The sequence below is a fragment of the Anser cygnoides genome, chromosome 1 (genome assembly GCF_040182565.1).
Source record: "Anser cygnoides isolate HZ-2024a breed goose chromosome 1, Taihu_goose_T2T_genome, whole genome shotgun sequence".
Taxonomy (NCBI): domain Eukaryota; kingdom Metazoa; phylum Chordata; class Aves; order Anseriformes; family Anatidae; genus Anser; species Anser cygnoides.
The window spans coordinates 16,720,329-16,741,605 of record NC_089873.1 but is presented as its reverse complement, the minus strand read 5'-3'; the positions used below and the strand labels follow the sequence as shown (position 1 = coordinate 16,741,605).

Sequence of the window (21,277 nt, the reverse complement as noted above, 5' to 3'; positions counted from 1 at the left end):
GCAGATCTTAACTTGGATATTTCTTCATATAGGGACTTGCTATGGATCACAGCTTTTGGTGTAGGGTTACCCCCAGGACTTCCAGCTTCTCACTTTTATTATAACGTCTAAATTGGCACTCAGTGACTTTTCATAAATGGGAAAGTTCAAGCCAACTCAGCTGCATTTAAATATTTTGGCAGTTAGACAACAGCCAGAGCTGATGAGGTGAGCCAGAGAATAACTGTTAGCGTAGAGGAAAGGGAACTGGAGGACTAAGGAGTATTCGCAGGTAAAATCCAGGTTGTGTTCTTTAAACTGCAAAATCAGATAAGCAGATGTAGAAAAAATATATTTCTGAAGCAGCAGATTTGGCCTTCCCTGCAGAAGCAAGTCTGATATTGGAACATACCATTTTTATTTCCAATGTTTGCAGTACTGTTTTCCTAGTATGAAATACTGGGCTGCAAATGCCTTTCCTTTGCCTACACAATCCATGTAAATTAGTGATTTTATAAATTTATTGATGGTGAAACACAAACTTTTAGTTGTCATTCAGAGTATTAATTGAGAGAGATTAGATTTGATTTTGTTTTCTGGGGTTTAAATCCCTTCTCTGTGTTGTGCAGATATTTTACCCCTTTTTCCGTTTTGATGCGATATTACATTTGAAAGAATTAAAGTTAGTTTTATGTCAAACTTTTTTTTTTCTTCAGTTATTGCTGTTGACATCTTTGACAAGTCTAATTTTACGGGAGCTAGAATACCACGATTTCATGAGATTAAGGAAGATTATCCAAAAGATCTGGAATCATCTGTTATCTTCCCAGATACGCTGTTCAGACCTTCAGACAGGAAAGGTAAAATCCTTCTGCTGACTTTCGGGTGGCAATTTTGACTAGCTCCCAAGGACACGTGATTGATCCTTGTGGCACTGGGGTGAGAGCGGGGCGATCGCCTGCACAAGCGAACATTATTTAGGGATGGAGCAGCTGTGCATACCTCTGAGGCATTTTGCCTGCTGGCGGCGAGGGGAGCGCGGGGGGCTGCGTAACTGGCTGTACTTGTCTGTCGGGTCCCGCTGGCGGCCCCTCGAACCGCCGTGTCGAGGCAAGAGAAATGGGCCGCCTCCGTTCCCACCAAGATGTTCCCCCCGCGGCCACCTTCCCTGGTCCTTGCAGAGATGGAGGGAGGGGGCGTGGGAGGTGGAGGATCCCCAGCTGGGAGCAGAGCTGCGCCATCGCGGCCTGAAAGCAAATAAAAAGGTCCTGAGTAGGGCAGGGAGACGGGTGGCACATCGTGGAGTCCATGGGGAGGTACCTGCCATGTCTCTGAAGTACCTGGAAATGGTTGAGAGGAAACCACAGCATCTTGGACAAGGGACATGAGAGGGTAATCCTGCAGTACCATGTTTGAATATCCTTGGAATAGGGAAATAATAACATTTTTGCAAATAACGCACAATAATGAGTAAACGTGTACATCTGTATGTCTTCTTACTCAGAAATGAGGCACCTGCTTGCTTGGCATATCCCTTCTGTAAGGAAAAAAGGAATGCGAATTTTAAGAGATTCTTGCCAAAATTGGATGCTCATTATATGAAAGAATTAGCACACAGCAATCCTGTGTGACCTGTTGTATTTGTAACTGTTGTTAGTTCTGTCATAAATACATGCAATATAATGACATGGATATTGTTTCGATGTTCTCCCTAAATCATGTGCAGATTGTTTATGTACTTACGGATCTTCTAGCTTAGAAATGGCTTATTTTGTAGTTAGGCAAAATGATTATTCACGGTTCAATGGCTATCTGATTTAGTTTTATAACCCTGAAATGTGTTAAAATTTTATTAAAAATATAGAATGTGACATTAGGAGCATGCCTAGTGCTGTAAACTTAGCGTTATGGCAATAGAAATATTTCTGAATCTTTGCAAAGCAAAATTGCCAGTTTAAGTGGTAGCTTTGATGTTGTGTGGAAGGAATTTAATATTTGTGTTAATTCCATAGCAGTACCTACGATGAAGCCTTCAAATCAAAAATTATCCTCCAAGGTGAACAGTGATGCACTAAGCCCTGAGAACACATTTGCAAAGAGAAGGAAGCGACACCCAGATGACTCAAGCCATCATACTGTTGCCATGGTCATTATATACCGGTCCCTAGGACATCTCCTGCCAGAAAACTATGATCCTGACCGAAGGAGCTTGAGGTGAGCTTTAAACCTGTTTGTGAATTGTGCAGCCCCTTTCCACTTGCTCTGAGCGTGCAGGGGAGTCAGAGTTGCTTTTATGTCAACCAAATGTCTTCTGTGCTGCAGTTGTCCCTGCAGTGATGTCTCTTGTCCTCCTCTGGCACCTTGTGGGAGCCTAACTGCAACAGTAGTGCCAACAGGCCTTGAAAACACAGCTATGTGGAAGGCTGATGGTGCAACTACTTCACTTTCTGAGTTGAAGAGACTAGAAATCTTTTATTTGCAGGACCTACCAAATCTGTTCATTGCATCTTAACGTTTAGCTCATTTCTGTGATTTTTCTCCTTCTGCAGATTACCAAACCGCCCTATTATCAATACACCTGTCGTGAGCACCGCCATTCACAGTGACAGGGAGCTTCCTCCCAACCTGGTGGAAAAGCCCATCATAGTGGAGTATGCCATGCTGGAAACGGAGGAGAGAACGAAGCCTGTCTGTGTCTTCTGGAATCACTCCATCACGTATGTCTCTGCTTTCTCTAAGGCTGTACAAAGCAACTGTCTCAGTAGCAGAGAAGTCCTGGCTAGGAGGATAATTCTGGAGGAAAACCTTTTTCACGTAGTTTATTCAACTGGCAACTACTTCCTGGTGGAATGGAGCCAAGTACTCCCTTCCCATCAACCTGAGAAAAATAAAAATAATCATCGTAACTCTTCAAACAAATGGCTAGCCATGTGGTTTCTAACAGACGTAGTGCCATCATGTCTTTCTAGGGTTTGTTTTCACCCAGCAACAATAAATCTCACAATCTTCATGTGTTTGCTCACTCTTTTTGCCCACAGATGTATACCTAGCTTCAGTGTAGTCTAGCTCCAGTGCCTGGATTCATGACTCAGCTGAGGTCCTTAAGTCAGGACTCATGCCCTCTTCTTAGGAGGGCATCTCCAGAAAATGATTCAGTTCGTATATGGACATCTTCTCCTGTCACACCCTAGTGACTATGGATGGAGTGCAAGGCAAACAGGCACCCACCCTTGATGTCTCAGCTAGGGCTAGTGCAAGAAATATTAAAACAAACAAACGAGTCTTCATGTTGGTAAAAAGGACTAAGGTTTTGCAGATAAAATGATAAGATTAAAGGTTATAAATCTCAAAGATCATTTTTGAATCAAAAGTCAACCCAAAGAAAGTGGCACTGATAAGCAACTTACCTTTCCTTCCATCAACCATTATGTATTTGTTTTTATTATCTTAGTGAAAACTGGAGGGAAAGAAAATACCTTCTTTGGGACCTTAGACCTCTTGCTGATGTTAGGAAGCAGTCTTGATACAGGACAGCGAGCATAAGCAGAGGGTGTTTGACTCTAGGAGGGAAGTGTGAGCGAGAAGATGAAATATTCATTTAGGTCTCTTGTATTCAGTAAAGTTAAAAGTACAGACATGCAGTTCTTGAAGATCTACAAAATGTGAAGAATTATATATTCTCATGAGTGTTTTGTTGAGTTTATGGGATTGTGGGATATCTCCTGTTGGAGATATTTCAGGAGTGTGGATAAAACAAAAGAAAATGTGTTCAGAGGTAGCTACATGTTCTGCAAGTAAAGATTTAATAATATTTTAAGTATTGCATATATAACCATAAAACCAGGTATATAGCGAGAAGATGATATTATCAGCCCATGGTAAGAGGAATAGCTGTTACTTACTTCCTAATGACCCCAAAACTCTGGTAAACCTATGGAAAAATCCATTAAAAGGCAATATCCTGTGCTGGAAATAGAAGAGCACACTAGCCTAGGAAATGTTTGCCTCCTAGTCAAACGCTTAAGAAGATTATATCATTAAAAGCATTGAAGAGGCAACAAAAATCTATTATCTTAGCAATAATAAACTACTCCACTTGCCTGCATGTAAAGTAGTCTGAGATGGTATCAGGACAAAGGTTAGATAAGCAATTTCTTGATGCGCTATTTGCTTGTAGGTATAGATGATTCTGCCAATTATGAGGGAATGGCAAGTCCTTTTTCATAAATTTTTAAACATCGTATAGGCTTGAAGAACTCATTAGCTCAAACATGATTCATCCATTTGCTATTTGCTGGCAACTTCAGTGGCATTGTTGTCTGTGTTACATTTTCTTACAGCCACAATTATAAAGCAGCTTTTAAACATAATAAAAGAGGTTTGTTTTTTTTTTTTTTCCAAGTGAGTACTGTTCAAGAGAAAATGATATTAAAGCTGTTTTACAAATGTTTTATTCCTGAATGGAGAAGATCACCTGTGATATCTCTGAAAAACTCCTTCAGTAACTACAAAATTGTTTTTATTACTCATTAACCTCAGAATAATTAACATTGATACAAAATCATTTCTGCCATCAATGGAGTTAAACAAGGCTGAACAGGGAAGAATTTTTAAGGGAGCAGTTCCTCCATTATGTTAATACAAGAGATTTCCTGGTATAAAATATTATTTACTGTTTTTAACTTCTTCTTGTCTACTTTCTAGAGGAACATCATGACAGAATCATATTTCTGCAGAAATGTATTTCACATAAGAGCTTTACAAGCAGTGTCCAAGTCTAGGGAAATAGAGATGACTGAAAAATATGTCTCTCTGTGTTTTGGGTATTTTTTACCTCATAGAGCTGTCAGCACTCTGTTATAGTCAGTTTGCACTGTGCAGTCGCTTCCCCATCTTGCTTGTGTGGTCGCTGACACAAAAGTGAAATTTTTTAAAAATTATTTTAAACTGAAACCAAAAGGTTACAAAAACACAAATGCTGGCAGGCAAAGTCAGGTGTCACATCAGAAAATACATCAACTCAAGGCTTTTTAAGTTGATGACATTTTCAGGCAGGTGACAGCTATAAATATTTCTGTCTTGGTACTTACGTGCCTCTCTGGTAGTGGAGCAAGAGCTGTCTTGGAGAGTAATCGCAGCAGGAGGTAAGATTGAGATCAGAGGATGGCTCCCAGGAATGCCTTTTTTCCCCACAGGATTGGCGGAGCAGGTGCCTGGTCCTCCCGAGGATGCGAGCTGTTTTCCAGAAACCAGAGCCATATCGCGTGCCAGTGCAGCCACCTGACCAGCTTTGCCGTCCTGATGGACATTTCAAAACGAGAGGTGGGTGATCCCAGCGTGATTTTCAAGGGCTTTGGTCTTCAAGGGCTTGTTAGGTACATCTAGCATTACAATGGCATGAACAAGGACATAAACACCATCAGGTTTTCAAAATGTTGAGTGACTCAAGAGATGGCATAAGCCACTCCTCTTGGTCCTAAAGCTGATCTGTACATTGACTCAGTAGTAATGAAAACACATAGAGCCGATTGGAGGAAAAGCAAGGAAAAACTCACAGAGGCCCTGTCAATCTGTCTACCTGCAGAATGGGGAGGTGCTTCCTCTGAAGATTGTCACTTACACAACCGTTTCCATCTCGCTGGTGGCTTTGCTGATCACCTTCATCCTGCTGGTCCTGATCCGCACGCTGCGGTCCAACTTGCACAGCATCCACAAAAACCTGGTGGCTGCCCTTTTCTTCTCCGAGCTCGTCTTTCTCATTGGAATCAACCAGACTGATAACCCGGTAAGAGTTACTTCATCCTTTTTGCTGGAGTGGTTGTCAAGCTTTAAATCAGGGGCTCATATTGTGACTTTTACCTGCTCCCACCTGTTTCACTTTCTCTTCTTGTTTTACTTCTGCTTGGCCCAAACGGTCTTTTGAAAAACATCACAGTTTGAGTATCTTCTTTTGTATTTTGCATGATGAATAGCACTGCCAGGCTATAGATCTATGTGCTATTTTCAGAGGAAAAAAATGAGAGTAGCCTTGTTGAAGATTTATCCCAGGAAATGAACCCTGAACATCAATTTCTTCCTTCCTTTCCATCAGAATGCTTTTTGTCTTGCTTTGTCTGTCCAGTAGAAGGCTCTCCAGTTTCTCCTGCAGCAGGTACCCCACAAGCCCAAACGGCTCCTGGTGTTGGCACCCGGTAGGTTGTCAGTGAGGCACTGCTGTGCAGGTGTTTGTATGCATGTCGCACACCCACCATGGCCATGCTGGAGAAGCCACTTGCCAGGCGTGGGACATCTTCCTACACCCAAGAATCAGTAGGAAACCTGTCACCTTGTTTTGTGCTTTCCAGCCACAGTGACCATTGGTTTCAGCTCATCGTATCTTTTGCCAAAGCTTAGTGCAGACATCTCCGGCATTGTGCATGCCAAGAAACACAAGCTATGAATGAACTGAATATGAGATTATATAGCACACGTGAAGTGTGTTCTGTGCCTAGGACCTCATTGCTGTCTTAGCTATGTAGTGTTATATGTAGTATTGCTCTTAATTCTTAGTAGCACACATCTCAAAACTCACAGCTGCCATGCAGATGGGTAGGAGACAAGCAGGCAAGGGTTCCAGAACTTCCAAGCTTCTCAGGCTCCTTTACCAAACAGTCAGCAGACATATAGGGGATGAGATGCAAGAAAGAGCATGTGAAATTATACAAGTGTGTCTTTAACAGATATGAAGAATATTCAAAATGTTAGCATAGGGATTGTCTGAACACCCTACAGAAAATGTATCTTCTAGAAATCCTTTACTGTACATGTTTTAATTCAAATCTTGAAAGGGAAGTACAATCTTAAGATGAAAACACACACAAAAGAATAACTGAACCGTACTGATTCCACATTTTCCAAGCAACAGAAATGGGAGAAAATGCCTACATTCCATGAGTTTTGATACTGTTATGGTAATGATACCATTATGCCTAAACAAGTAGTCTCACTTTCTATATAACCTAAGCCTAAAATATCACTGTGGATTCTATATTCATGTATGCAGTAACATACATTTTAGAAAGTATCTTGACTTAGGGATTTGATGTGATGGCAGAGTTCCTTATCTCTGTTAGTTTAAGGTGCCAGAGTGTCTCATCCCTATTAAAGATTCTGTCGGATTTTGTCTAATTTCAGCTTCCAATACCTGGATGCTGTCAAGACCTTTTCATAATAAATTTGAAAGACCTCTGTTATAAAAACTGTCTTCCCAAGAAGCCTCTAATCAACAGTATTTCATTTGGAAAACTAAGTAAAATTGAGCTGCTTAATTTCTTTAGTTTCTAAGACTCACATTACTCTAATGCATTTTTTTCTGGGCTTTCTTCCTCCACTTTACCTTTTGGAAAATTCTCAGCGCTAAACTGGACAAAACTTTTCAGCTCACAGAGCTGCTTTCAGTCCCGTATTCGGATATTTACCTGCACCAGGAACTCCAGTCCCTTAGCTGTTATTACAGTGAGTTTTTTTGCAGTGACCTGCCCCTTGGGATATGGTCTCATATCATGTATGACCTGCATTGTCTTCGTTTCATGATATATGAGTTTGGATCTTAAAATAACTTGCTCAAACGATCTCACCTTGCCAATTGATCCACAGCACTCTGTGTAACTTGACCTTTCCCATGCCTTCTTGAGCACAACACCCATTTTTCACTGCCTTTCACTACAGGAAGTTTATATGCTTTCTGTTCTTTGACATGAATACCATGGAGCAGGGGGACAAGCCCACATCCCTGAAGCATCTTACCAAAATCAGGTAGTAAGTGATGGCTCCTCGTTTCCAGATTCCTTTTCTAATAGCATGAAGTACCAAGCAAGTGCTTATGAGCAGTAAAACAGTTCACTTCAGCAGTACCACAACTACTGATGGTTGTACTTTGTGAGGGTGTTCTCTTCTGCTCCCTCCCATTTTCATGCTTCAGGGCTCCTAGTGCAATCCTGTCCTATGTTGTTACCAGGACTCAGTGAAATGCCCCAAACCCTTAACCCACTTACAAAGCTCTTTTAAGTTGCAGAATACGTTTCATAGAGCAGAAAGCCACTCTTTACAGCCTAGCTAGTCAATTTGAGAAGTTAGGAGGGCCATAAACCATGTCTACTTGAGACAATTATTCATCTGTCTGTATGGAATGAGAGTTGTCTAACGAGTCATGCACTGATGAACATAAAGAGGGAAAGAATGCTGGAGCACAAATAATGCAGTGCTGCTTGGCACACAGCCTGGCTTTTATGGGTTTCTGTAAATTAACAGTCACATTTCTGGGTGAGGTTTTAATCTTTCCCTGGACTATTGATAGAAAGTGATTTCTTTTCTTTTTTGCTTTTTTTTTTCTTACCTGAAAAAGGTAATGTTCAGGGCAACAGTCTACTTGTATATATATGCAGGTAGAAATAACAAAAGCCCTGCTTACACAGAGGGAGGAAAGGTCTTCTGTTTGGTGAGCTACACTTTTATACTTGATGTTGTAATAAAGCCGATACAGCGAGTGAATTCAGAAAGCTGGCAATCTTTATATGATTCCCTTATTCAGCAAAGTTTAACAGGGAAGTATGGCTTGTGGTTTTGAGTGTTATACCATGGAAGAACACAAAAAAGTAACACCAAAAGTAATGCTAAAAAGGAACACTGAAATCTGAAAGCAAGGATGGTGCTGTAAAAAGATCTAAAACACTATGTAAAATATTTTGAAACAAAATTTGTGTGGTTTCTCAAAGTGCTCTTAATTCAAGATTATCAACAGATCCTTGGCAGAATCCTTTGCTTTGTTTCTGAAAGGAAGTTAATGGATAGATTTTATCTCATCTGTAGGAAGCTTGTGGTCATTCTTATTTTCAGCCATTAAACTCTTTAGTTGGGAGAAAAACTTGGTTGGCAGATATTGCAAAAATGCAAGTCTATGAAAGTCAGAGGGTTCAGGGTGTCCATTTGCCCATAAAGTTGACTTCAGCTGCCAGTTTGCCCACTGTTGCTATTTCTCTTAGTCATATTGAGGACCCAGTCCCTTTGGTTTCAGCAGGTCCTTAATTTCTGCTGCTCTCCAGCTGGCAGAGCTGAGTGGTCCTCATTGTACTGCTGGTGTGGCATAAAAAACAAATCCTGACCTGGGACTGTCACGATGTCGTTGCAGTGGCCACTGCTTTAGCCCATGGATGTGTCCATGCCTTTGCTTCTCAAGTTTTTTTAAAGACTTCCTGTAGACTGTAGATGAAACAGACCTTTACCTTGCTATCACTTTCCAAATCAAAATCACCACCCTTCATGTTCATTTTTGTTCCAGCTTTGAAAAAAATAATAGCATGGCCAAACAGTCTCATGCCTACCTATTTATGTCCGTATTAATGCAACTTCACTGTCTCCTTTTCATATCATTTCTGTCAATGCCCATTCCTGAGTTACTGTCATATCAAGTAACACATAGATCACATCAAATTCTGCCTATTTGTGAGAGACATTTCATTTAACTGGTAAGAAAATACCTCCAAGAAAGGCTGGATTTATTTCTATTGCTCACGTTCAGCACGCTCACTCTTCCTGGACTGAAGCTTCTCAGTTTCGCAGTTTCTCAGTTTCTCTCCCCAGAAATTAAGTTTTTTAGAGCAAGGAGGACCAAAACTGTAAATCTAAGCTCTCTCTCACACCTCCCCTCCACCTCTTCCAAACACAAGTAGAGTTTCCATGTACTTTTATTTACTAATATCAAGCACAACACATTTTCTTCTAAAGTAGACAACAAAATTGTACCAAAATAAGCACAATTCCTTGGAGAGACAGCTCTCTCACTGGAAAGAGCAATGTAACACAAAACCTATAGTCTGGCCCTTGATGTGGAAATAGGTGATGTCAAGTCAGTGTAGGGCTGCAGGTGGCAGTTCTCAGGAGCAATTTGTAGCCTTTTGCAGTGTGGCTGGGTTAGCTGATGCAGATAAACACGCTATTGCTGAATTTGCTGGAGTGGGGTTACACAGGAGGGACTCGTGCATGAGGCAGGGCAGAGGGTTTGCAGCCTCCGTAGGGGCATCCTCACCTCCTGCTCCACATCAGGAGAAGGAGCTGGGAGCTCTGCCAGCCCTGCCCTGCCTGTGAGCAGAAGGAATTCAGTCAGAAGAGCCAAAATTGTCACCTGGGCAGCAAATACGCACAGAGAAATTAACCACAGAACCTGGAGGGCGAGGGTGAGGGCAGTGACCAACAGCACATTGAACCAGTAGGGTAAAGCCAAACCAGACTCAGAACAGGCCACGTAACAACATAAAAATATATAGCTTTCACAATATGAACAGCTTTTCTGAAACTCTGAAGAAATGACAGAAATGTAAATTAACGGTAGTTTGCTCTTTCTGCCAAAACCTTTTTATTACACTTGTTTTTAGCTGCACTGGGGGGCCGGTGACTCACCAGGCTGCGTGATTCAGAAGAGCAATTTTAATTTCCATGCCCTTTCCCTTCTGCAGTTTGTGTGCACGGTGATTGCCATCCTCCTGCATTACTTCTACATGAGCACCTTTGCGTGGATGTTTGTGGAGCAGCTCCACATCTACCGGATGCTGACCGAAGTGAGGAACATCAACTTTGGGCACATGCGATTCTACTACGTCGTTGGCTGGGGCATTCCTGCCATTATAACAGGTACCCTCAGCTGCCCCCACAGCTTTGTTTGCTTTCCCTGTCATCTCTGCTGGACAAATACAGGAAAGTTACCCCATCCAGCTACTTGTGCACTCCACTACTGCTGTTACTTGAGTGCATTCCTCCATGAGGGCATCACCAAGTCATGATCAGCAGAAAGTCAGCTTGAATTTGGCAGATCTGCACACCAAATGTCTGTAGTCCCAGCTGACGTGATACTGAGGGTTTTACAAACATAATTGCACCCAGATTAAAACAGGAATTGTTAACATTTCTTGGGAATAAGAGTGTTTTTATTTTAACAGCTTTGCTTGTAGTCTTCATAAATTTTCCTTCCCTGTGCTGGTAGCCCCAGGATATGGACACACAGTCTCAGGAGAGGTAGCTCCAGTGGCTTCAGAAGTGATGCTGCCATGGGACATTGTATTCCCCTCCCTGGACATTCCCACTGCAGTACCGTTGACCAACAGTAAATGCTCCCTGAAGGGGCTTTCAGCAGCTCTGTTTTACTTGGCATGAAAATGAGCTGGGAATACTCAAGCAGCCTTTTACATCATTTCAGATACAAAGGCAATAACTTTCAGTTGTGGAAAAGTAATGAAAAGCTGGAGGCAGTAATCTTTTAAACTGTTCCAGGGTGATCTGCGGGAGCACATCTATCTCCGCCCTCACCGTGGCTATTTTTGCAGTCAGACATTTCCAGTGATACCCTAAGCACACGGCGCTGTGTTAATGCAGGCAGACAGCTCCTTGGGAAGTGTGCTTTGCAGAACAGTTGGAGTGGGGTTTTTTGCTTCAACTACTTCAGCATGTATCTGTTGCCATATGGGAAATCAAATCATAGGCAGACAGTTAACTTTTACCCAGTTGCTTTTATTTTTGCAGATAACAACGTACTGTCAGCAATGACAGAGATTTAGATGTCTCTCAGATCAAATAAATAGCTATCAATCATGTACGCTTGCAAAAATATTATGGAACAAGTTAGACTTCTGAAATTACATGAGTTTTTTTTTTTCTGTTTGACATAAGGAAGAGTAATACAAAAACATAGTATAGGTGAGGAAGGGTGTCCTTTCTGGACAGGTGGTAAGTTTTTCCGTATCAAGTTGTGCATAAATATTTTCCAATTCTATCAGTTTATCCAGGACACACCAGAAGGTGCAGCTCAGAAGGCTCTACCACTCTGGACATATCCCTGACACTTCAGATAGAAACTGTCTTTGTTTTCTTTAGCATTTCAAATCTGCATAACTGTTATCGGTACCCACAAGACTACCGCAATACACTCAGGAATATTAAGTGTCATCAGATAATTGGCAGCATCATTTCTGGTAGAAAAGAAGTAATATCTTTAAATGGAAGTAAACAATTTGCATTTCAGAACACATAACTCTTCAATGGAGTTTCATCTGAAGGATTTTCTATTTCACGTTTGGTTTCTCCTGAATTTTAAATGAATTGAGACTTTCTCAACAGCAGTATTATGCAACATGAATATTACAATATTACCCATTTTTACATTTTTCTAATCAGATTTTGTTCTCTGTAATATGGAACTATTTTTCAGTATTAAAATTATGCATACATTATGAATTATGGTTCCAGTTTGTCTCCTGTACCATGAACTCTGAATCTACTGATTGACAGTTCACTTAAATAAAAAGTCAGGTCTCTGTTACTGAGAAAGTCAGAGGATTTTGTCAAGTGAAGAGTGAAGAAAGCTAAGCCATTGGCTTGCCCTTCCAGGTTTAGAAATCATCTGAAGAGAAAAATCTTTCGTCATAAAAAGCACAATGTGGTATTTCTTGCCCCTGGATAACTTTGTTACTGTACATATTTCAAATAAGCTTCTTTTATAAATTTTAAAGTTTAATATCTAAAGAATAAGAAGGTTCCAACTTCTTTAATATGCATCTTAAACATGATTTCTTTTAAATTTCTTTATGAAAGAAGGATTGTGTATGTTTCTCAGTAGTGGAAAAGCCTAGATATGGGAAAGAATTTTAGTCTTGGACAGCCAAATGGCTTTATAATTTTATTTAAAAGATACGTAGCCCAATATATCTCTATTATAGCTATCCTGAGAAAAAATGAACCGATGGTAGCAGTTGATTTACCCTGTTTTGTTCATTTTTTTTCCTATTCTCCATGCTCAAAAGGACATTCACTTCAGACTGCGATGTAATCTAAGGGGTCTGCGATGGGACCAGGCTACTTAAAAACAGGAACCTTGAACTTCAGGGAGAAAAAAACTTAGCAAAATGTTTACCTAGGGAATACTCCAGTGGTGAAGAACCCCATTTAATCACACCATACAAAAGCAAATTGCTGCGAATAAATGTAGGATGGAGTTGAGAGAAGGCTTACAGCCATGAAAAGCGTAAGGATCTGGAATATTCCTCCATGGGGAGCAATAGTGGAATTTGCTTAAAGCAAATTAAATTCACTTTAAGCTGGCTCATTTTAAGATGTAGTTTGATCCATCTAGGAAAGGGATTTTATGACTTCCTTGCCTCAGAAGCAAAGGGCTGGATTTGGCACAGAGCAAGGCCCCTCTTTGTGGCAACACGCTAACTAGTTGGCATATGCATGCGGTAACTGCTTGCCATGGGGAACGCAGTGCTCGTGTTAAAACAGGTTCTTATGTCATCCTGACATCAATATACCCCAAATAATGGCATTTTCCAGATTTGCTGCGAATACTAAGCAAGGTGATGAATTAGGAGAAAAGCGAGGCTGATGTGCAGTTGCTGCAGAGCCTGCAGGAGCTCAGGAGTGTCAGAAGGTGCCCCCACGGTGTGCTCCTGGCACGCTCCTGGGATAGGTGCTGGTCCCCACAGGCTGCTGGGCTGAGCCATCAGACTAGTCCTGGTTCCTGTGAGCACCAGTGAGCTGTCGTGCAGCCTGCACACTCGGTGTAGTCCGCAAAGCCTGTAGCGTTTAATTGATGTGCCAGAATGGTTCTTTATATTAAATTGCATTGGCTTAATTCTGCCTTTGGGTAAAGTGTTATTTCACATATTGTTGAGTCCAGTAAAATCTGAACCGCCTACCTGAAGACCGAAATTTGCCCTATTTGTTAAACGGAAAACTTTAGGGTCGGATTTTGAGAGTGAAAAAATGTTGCAGTGTGCCAGTTACTCTCAGAGCCAGATGTTTGGTCAAACCGTAGTTTAAGTCCCACTAATGGGGAAATCAAGTCCTGGGAAACAGCCTGTGTCTATAGAATTACATCTGTATAAAATACTTTATGGTCCCTTAATCATGTATGGCTAATTCTTTCTGGATGGCAACTGCTGAAGGCAGTGGTGGAAGGGCCAATGGGAGCAGAGGGAGAGACCAGCCTATCTCATTCCACACTTCAGAGAAAACAGATCCGATATCCACTGCTTTGCCAAAGAGCCAGTTTAATTTTCATAGACCATGGGCCCGTACCAGATGTGAGTATTGGCTGTGGGCCAGTTTTATGCAGAGAAGGTGAAACGCCGCTACCTCTCCTTTCTTTTTTTTTTTTGGTGTCTTTTCATCAAAGCACACAGGCTTCAATTCCAAAAGGTGTTTGTTAATACGCAGAATCCTCGTTACGGAGAAGGGCACTGCCGTGAAACTTGGACACCTGCTTGACGCAGGGCATACGCTCAGCTCAGTAGGTGCCCCCGTGCCCAAAAAACATGCTGCAACCATTTACCATATGTCATTGGCCAAACGCCTCCCAGGGATCAATTTCTGCCTCTTGAAGAAGGAAGAACTCCGCAGTATTTTGCAGGTCAAAAGCAGAAATCCTGGTCCGTTGCCATATGGGCAAGGTGTAGGTCACAAAATCAGATGGCACTGCAAAGCAGCAGGTGGAGTTTGGACTCTGAGATTCCCCAGGAAATGTCCAGGCTTTGAAAAATAAAACAATAAAAGGTGTGTTCTTAATTCAATTGCCTTGTGGGCATCACCAAACCCCATTTCAAGCAGTGCTGAAAGCAAGGTGAGGTGAGCACTCACCTGGGTTAGCAGCTCAGGATGAGTCTCAGCCTCCGCTCCTGAGCTCAAGCAGTTAAATCCCGTGAGTTCCCAAGTTCCTTTGTCTCTGGTGTTATTTTACTGACAGTAAGCTCACAGCAGTTAAGAATGCACTTTTTTGTAGTATAGACATCTCCTCAGTTATGATTCATGTCATTCTACTGCATAGGCTTATTGAAATTCCTCTGCTTGTCATTCACCCTGAAGGCTTCATCGCTCTGTGTGAATATGACTATAAAACCGTGCTGGAACAGAATTAACTTGGGACTTGCATTTATTGCAGTTTTTATGTAGCTGAGCTTTATTCTGATAGGCAAAACTCATATGATGTGGGATGTGCATGGTGTCATTTGGTATGGGATGACCAGGGTAAAAGTTTTGATTTACAAAAGTTTTATTTCAATATTTGTCCTGACTTTGACTTCCCAGAGTGTCCTATTGAACACAGTTTGCCACTATCTTTCTGTTTGTCGGACAGTGATTTGAAAATGTTACTGCTGTGCCTGGTTATATAGAAGATCTCACCAGCACATTTCTGATGTCCTTTTTCTCCGTCTTGTGACTCAGGGCTTGCTGTTGGTCTGGATCCACAAGGCTATGGGAACCCTGATTTCTGCTGGTTGTCTGTTCATGACACCCTTATCTGGAGTTTTGCTGGACCCATCGTAATCGTTGTAGTTGTAAGTATGGCGGAGCTGGCATCCTGATCTGTCTCTTCCTTACTACTACCTTTCTTTTAGGTTTTGTCAACCAATAGTCACAACCCGAAGCAGCAGTATTCTTTATGTTTGAAGCCAATGTGCTCAAGTTTGCATCTTCTGCTTAAAGAGATAAGATGTGAGCTAAGCTAAGCTCCTGGAAATTAGAGGGCTGCTTGCCAGTGCAAAGATTATTTGTTGACAAATACATCTGTGTCTAGAAAGATGCTTATTTTTTCACATTTGCTTTGTTCCGTGTTTGAATTGTTGGTTGGGGAGCTTATAAAACAAGTCAACAAAATGAGCTGTAACAAGTCACTTCATCCAGAGGTCCTAAAGAAATATTAAGTAAGTCAAATTCAGGAACTCTAAAGAATTGGGTGGAGTTTTTCCTCCCTTAAAACTTCTGTCAGTAACAGATCACCAGAAGGTAAATATCGATGTGACTGTATCTTGTATACCAAGTGCAGTTCTGGTTTCCTCAGCACAGGAAGTATGAAGTAGACCTGGAAGCAGTGTGGATTGGGGTTGTGAGTTATCAGAGACATGGGACAGTCCCTGCTGAAGGTACAACTATGTGGACCAGAACCTTCAGCCTCAAGAGAAGAAAGCTGAAGGGAAGGGGACAGGGAGAAGTCTGTAATAGTGTGTAGCCTGGAAAATGTAACTGAGGAGCCAACTGTTCAGTGTCTTTCCCAACACAAATAGTAGCAGGAGGTGGCAGGTTCAGAACAAACAGGATGAGCTACACCATCGCTCCGCAGGGAGGTAAGTTAGAAACTCCCAGAAACCAGACGATAGCGATGGTGGAGCTCTGCATGGTTTCAGAAAGCGAGTGACTAAACAAATTCACAACATCAATATTCACTACAAGGGATTAAGTACAAACACCCCACTGAGTATATCCCAGCTCTAGAAATCAGCGGAGGCTGGAAGGGCTTTCTGAGGAATTATCACCAAACGCTCTGTTATTATAGTCTTATATTCTGGTTTGGCCCCAGATGAAACAAGATGCTGGGTGAGTGGACTCTGGTCTGGACAAGAACAGCCGCTCTTGAGTTTATTCTTGAGTTTTTGTTTCATTCAAGCCTTCAAGCAATCTTACTGTGTTTCATCCAGACTGAGTCCCAGGACATTCTTGACTGATGTTGGCTTGAAACAGGATGAATTTTGGAACTGGAAGAGCATGTACATTAAAGGAAAAATATTCTTGGCACCACAAACCATGTTAGGATAAAAATTCTATTGTCATTGAAAACTGAGCTCTGACAAAGTTAGAGAAAGAACCCATGGTGTTATTTCAATTTCCCTTTCAGATAAACACTGTCATCTTCATACTAGCAATGAAAGCATCGTGCAGACGAAGGCAACGTTCATTTGAAAAAACTGGAGTCATGTAAGTTTGGGTTCAAAAATCTGTAGGAAAAAATCTGCCCAAGAATAACAAAGGGACAGAATTGCTTAAAAGCACGCATCGGGGTTGGAATAAGTAAGGTATTTGGAGAAGGAGCCGGTCTGCATTGGCAGAGACAATTGGAGTTTCTTTACCAGCAGCTATCCCTGGGTACCCTTGGTGGCTCTGTAAAACCACCACAGTGCTATGCACCACTGACAAGTGTAGGCAGGAGAAGAGAGGGAAGAGTGAAAGGATCAGTCTCTGTATGGTGTCATTACAGTCTTTCCGTCTTTCATTATACTCCTTACTACGCTGTCACTTCACCTCACCCCTGGCATTTCCTGGTAGGCATAATTCCGGGTCTCCTTGTGGCCACCCGTGGCTCAGAAAGGTCTCCCTGATGAACGCCAGGATGACCAGCTGTGTCAGGCAGGGACACACTGAGGCGCCTGTGCTGAGGACCAGCCTCCGCCCCCAGCCTGCTCCCCGTGGGATGAGCGGAAAGCCCACAAGCTGAAACCTGCTGCCTTTCCAGGCTGTCCTGGCAGCCTGTTCCCATTAACTCCGATTTTGCCCAAAGCTTAGAATTTACATGTGAGCTATAATGTGATTAGCTAGTGGCAAGACAGCCCCTGTTTCCAAACAGGTAGCTGTATGAGATTACAAAAGGCTTCTTCTAGCTATTTACTCAGCATTGGCTGTCAGGTAATTTTTTTTCAGTTTCTTTTTTAAACCTTCCTAAACAAATGGAGTATAATTGCTACTTAATAGCAGCTATTTTACTCATAATACAAAACTTTTGCCACTAGAACTGTGTCCAACCTTTGCAATTGCCTGTAGAAATAATGGTTTTAAGCAAACAAATACTCCCCTGAGTGCTCTCAATCCAAAGCCGTGGGCTGTAACGTGGAGAAAGAATGTGAAGGTGGGCTCAACAAACAGAACTGAGACGGACCTGACCATTCACTCCCCAGATCTCTTCCTCACAGTCAACAAGACTGAACCGTAGGGCTTGGAGAACAGCCTCGTTTGTTTGAAGGAAACCTTGGAAGCAGACTTGAAAAGAAATCACCTTTTTTATCACCCGAATGTTCTAAGTCATTGAGTAGCATAAGGAGGGGGTTGGGAGCGGGGAGCTGGTGTGCCAAAGGGCCCTTCTAGATGCCAAATTGTGGCTGTGCTCCTCACTAGGTCTGTGTGCGCTCTCAGGGAGGAAAGGGCACTTGAACTTCCATGTGGTCCCACCCCTGGTGGGAAGCTGGGCTTTCCTCATGTCTCCTCTCATGCTGCAAACACCCCCGTGTGCTTGCTTTACAGCTCCGTGCTGCGGACGGCATTCCTGCTCCTGCTGCTCATCAGCGCCACGTGGCTGCTGGGGCTGATGGCAGTGAACAGCGATGTCATGACGTTTCACTATCTCTTTGCCATTTTCAGCTGCCTGCAGGTAAGTTAGCATTTTGCCAGTGGCAAACCTTGGTGAGTGCACTGCTGTGCCCCCAAAACGAGTAAACATTGGCTAACTTTGTAACTGACATGTTAAGTTGTTAAGATGTTAAGTGCAGTTTTTGGTGTCTTTTCTCAAAGGGAGGGTTCTTTTCACCAAAGTCATCACTTTTAGTAATTGCATCTCTCACTTTCAGTCATTCTAAGATAAGTGCTCTAATATTATAACCTGTGACAGACAAATAACAGTACGCAGTTATACCTCTGTCTTCCCAGAGGGAAAATCTTTGCTACTGTCTTCTGCATGCTTACTGTTAACAGTCATCCTGTTGCTTCCACAAAGTAAGTTACTGTTTAAGAAAATGAGTCAAATAATGATTTCCAAACACAACTCGTTGCATTAAGGATTTACTGGATCACTTGTCCTGATGTGCACAGTTGTTGACTAAAGATGCCGAACACAGTTTTTGTAGGAGACCTGGCATGGAAGTAGTCATGAAGTCATGTAGTCACAACTTGAAAGTGACCAAGGGTGGCAGTAACTTTCATGGCAAGTGCCTGCAATTTTAAAACAGCTGCTAGTAGCAGGCCATTCCTGTTGGATGCAGCACAACAGCCACAAATGCCACCAAGGAGAAAAAGAATCCTGATAGGTCTTCTCCCATGCCTGTCGATGCCCTGGCAGCACACCAGATAGGCCAGCCTGGAGCAAGGATATTTTGCCACTGCAACTGGTGTGCTCTGAAATAAAGACACCCACTTAGGCTGTAAAACCAGGCTTCCACGAGCCTAGAATAAAATTAAATTAAATACAAACACGATGAGAGGGAGGAAAGCCAGCAGCTGGAATTCTCCAAATTTGCCCAGAGAGGCACAGTGGTATGTGGCGTTTCACGTCGTTACCTTCTTTGAACTTGTATTTTTAAAGAGACATTTATGTGAGTTTTATTAATGAATAATCCCAAAGTGCTAATGCCAACTAAGATTGCGTTTGATTGAATGTTTAAAAAGTGAACTTGAAGTTTAAAGTTACTGTAAGTCAATTGCTTTGGCTGAAGTCATGAAATGCAGGCATCTTGTGATGTTGGTACAGCTGCAACTTCATGAGTGATTGTCTTCTATAAACTACATCTCCTACCAGAATTGATAACCTTTTGGCAGCTGCATGAATTCCTTCAGAGCAAATACATCTGAAAACATGCACATGCGTGTCCCCCACCCCCAAAGAAAGTTATTGTTGGGTGTTCCTGGCGGGCCAATAGCTGCCCAGTCCTGGGGATTTCGGCAGTTTTCCCTCCTTGAGATATTGCTGAATGGATAAACATAGGGGACAAAAGTTGGGACCTCTCTGCCCCCAGTATCTCTCCATGTCTTACAAAGCTTTCTAAGGTTCTGTAAGCAACAGTAATAAGGACACCTACCACAGAAGTTCCCCATTTCCAGAGGTTTTCACTGAAGGCTGTGATATTTTTGATGTGCTGCTATTGCTTTTGTCTCATCATCCGTGTTAAAAGCTCTAAAATCTTAATGCAAGTACAGCCCTGATACTCCCTGAAATGTCTGTCGGTGGGACACTGAGGTCCTCACTGGATATATTGAGAAGAATATTTCTTCCCAAACTGTGGGGCAGGGTGAGAACTACCATGAGCTCTGCTCTATAAATCCTGGAGGAATACATCATTGTGTGTATTTTCCAAGGCCCTTGATGCACATTTAAACTTGGAAGCAAATAGTGAAGAAGTCCTAGGAGATCAGTCAATGCTATTTCAGTCGAAGACAGGAAATAGTTATTGCTATTGAAATCACTGACTCTGAACTAGAATTCAGGGGTTGTTTCAGAATGACTGTTCTCTAATACCTATTTGTATCTGCAGTTTAGTGGTATTGAATCATTTAGATTTATTCTTTCTTTCTCTAAAATGATCCAGGGGCTGTTCATTTTCTTCTTCCACTGCGTGTTTAACAAAGAAGTCAGGAAGCATTTGAAGAATACTTTAACTGGAAAGAAACCTCTTCCAGATGATTCCACTGCCACAAGAGCTACGTTACTAACTGTAAGGAAAAAAAATGGGAAAAGAACATCCTTCATGCTGGTAGAAGTTACCAAAAATGCATTTGCAGGTGGCTTGTCCATAACTAAGGGAATTGTCTGATTTATTTAAGTGACTTTTACGAAGATTACTGGCTTCTCTCAAAAGTTTTGATTACTGTTTCAATTAAAACATTTGAGAGGGAATAGTTTTTTTCCCTCTGCATCACAAACCACTTGGTTCCTTTGAGGTTTTTAATGCACTCATGGGTAATGTGGACTTTCAGTAGGATTCTTGCAAAACTCAAAGAAAGTGAACATAGAAAGTGTATATGGGGTGTGCTGAATCACTTTGGTCCTTGCACTGTTCTGGTTATAGTCATGTTGACTTATATAATGGACAGTCGGAAACTTGTAAATGGGGGTAACTGATTACCCTTCCAGCTATATTGAAAACCCACTGACATCCACACTATTAAATAGGATCAGATCATGGGATTGAGCCCTGGCCTGCAGCTGTCCATGAGATTTAACTGTGAGTGCATCCCCTGACATGGTTCTAGCTGTGCCAGCTTACAGCTAGTCTCCCAAAGTGTAGGCATGGCTGGGGATAAGAGAGGCCAGCATGGGCCAATGAATGTTCCCAAAGAGGCAACGTTGATTTGGCAATCTTGTTTTGGGAGGAACAAAAAGAGTTCAGCAATGTGGACTAGAGTTGTACTGTGCACTGCCATTTACTTTCACAACTGAGAACAGGCCTTTGCTCATCTGGTTTACAACACAGACATTGCTTAAATCTATTTTTAACAAGGAAATCTAAGTCCTTCATACTTAGATTTTACTATCAGGTGGGAAATTGAGGAAGAGGTATTAAGAGCTACTTCTGCAATGGTTTTCAAGCAATTGGTTTCAGTGGAAGCGAGGCACCAACACACTTTTGATGAGCAGGGCCTGTGAGCCTGGGTTTCACAAGTTGTGGGCATTTAAAGCATTGTGCTGAATAACCAAGTCTCTGTCCACAGACCCTGGTAAAAAAACACTGAAAGGATATTT

The 21,277-nt window shown here is 42.0% G+C and overlaps 1 protein-coding gene across 6 annotated transcripts in view; it reads left to right on the top strand.

Annotated features, from left to right (window-relative positions):
* CELSR1 (cadherin EGF LAG seven-pass G-type receptor 1) overlaps nucleotides 1-21,277 on the top strand; it is a 165,791-nt gene that overhangs the window by 137,056 nt on the left and 7,458 nt on the right. For 4 of the 6 annotated variants that reach the window (XM_048068507.2, XM_048068508.2, XM_048068509.2 and 1 more), the window contains exons 20-29: nucleotides 696-839; nucleotides 1,992-2,193; nucleotides 2,529-2,696; nucleotides 5,175-5,301; nucleotides 5,564-5,764; nucleotides 10,470-10,644; nucleotides 15,226-15,338; nucleotides 16,673-16,752; nucleotides 18,070-18,196; nucleotides 20,124-20,249. In XM_048068507.2, the coding sequence (XP_047924464.2) occupies nucleotides 696-839; nucleotides 1,992-2,193; nucleotides 2,529-2,696; nucleotides 5,175-5,301; nucleotides 5,564-5,764; nucleotides 10,470-10,644; nucleotides 15,226-15,338; nucleotides 16,673-16,752; nucleotides 18,070-18,196; nucleotides 20,124-20,249 (1,463 nt within the window). The remainder of the gene's footprint in view (nucleotides 1-695; nucleotides 840-1,991; nucleotides 2,194-2,528; nucleotides 2,697-5,174; nucleotides 5,302-5,563; nucleotides 5,765-10,469; nucleotides 10,645-15,225; nucleotides 15,339-16,672; nucleotides 16,753-18,069; nucleotides 18,197-20,123; nucleotides 20,250-21,277) is intronic. The other 2 variants (XM_048068506.2, XM_048068510.2) reach the window with 1 other exon arrangement.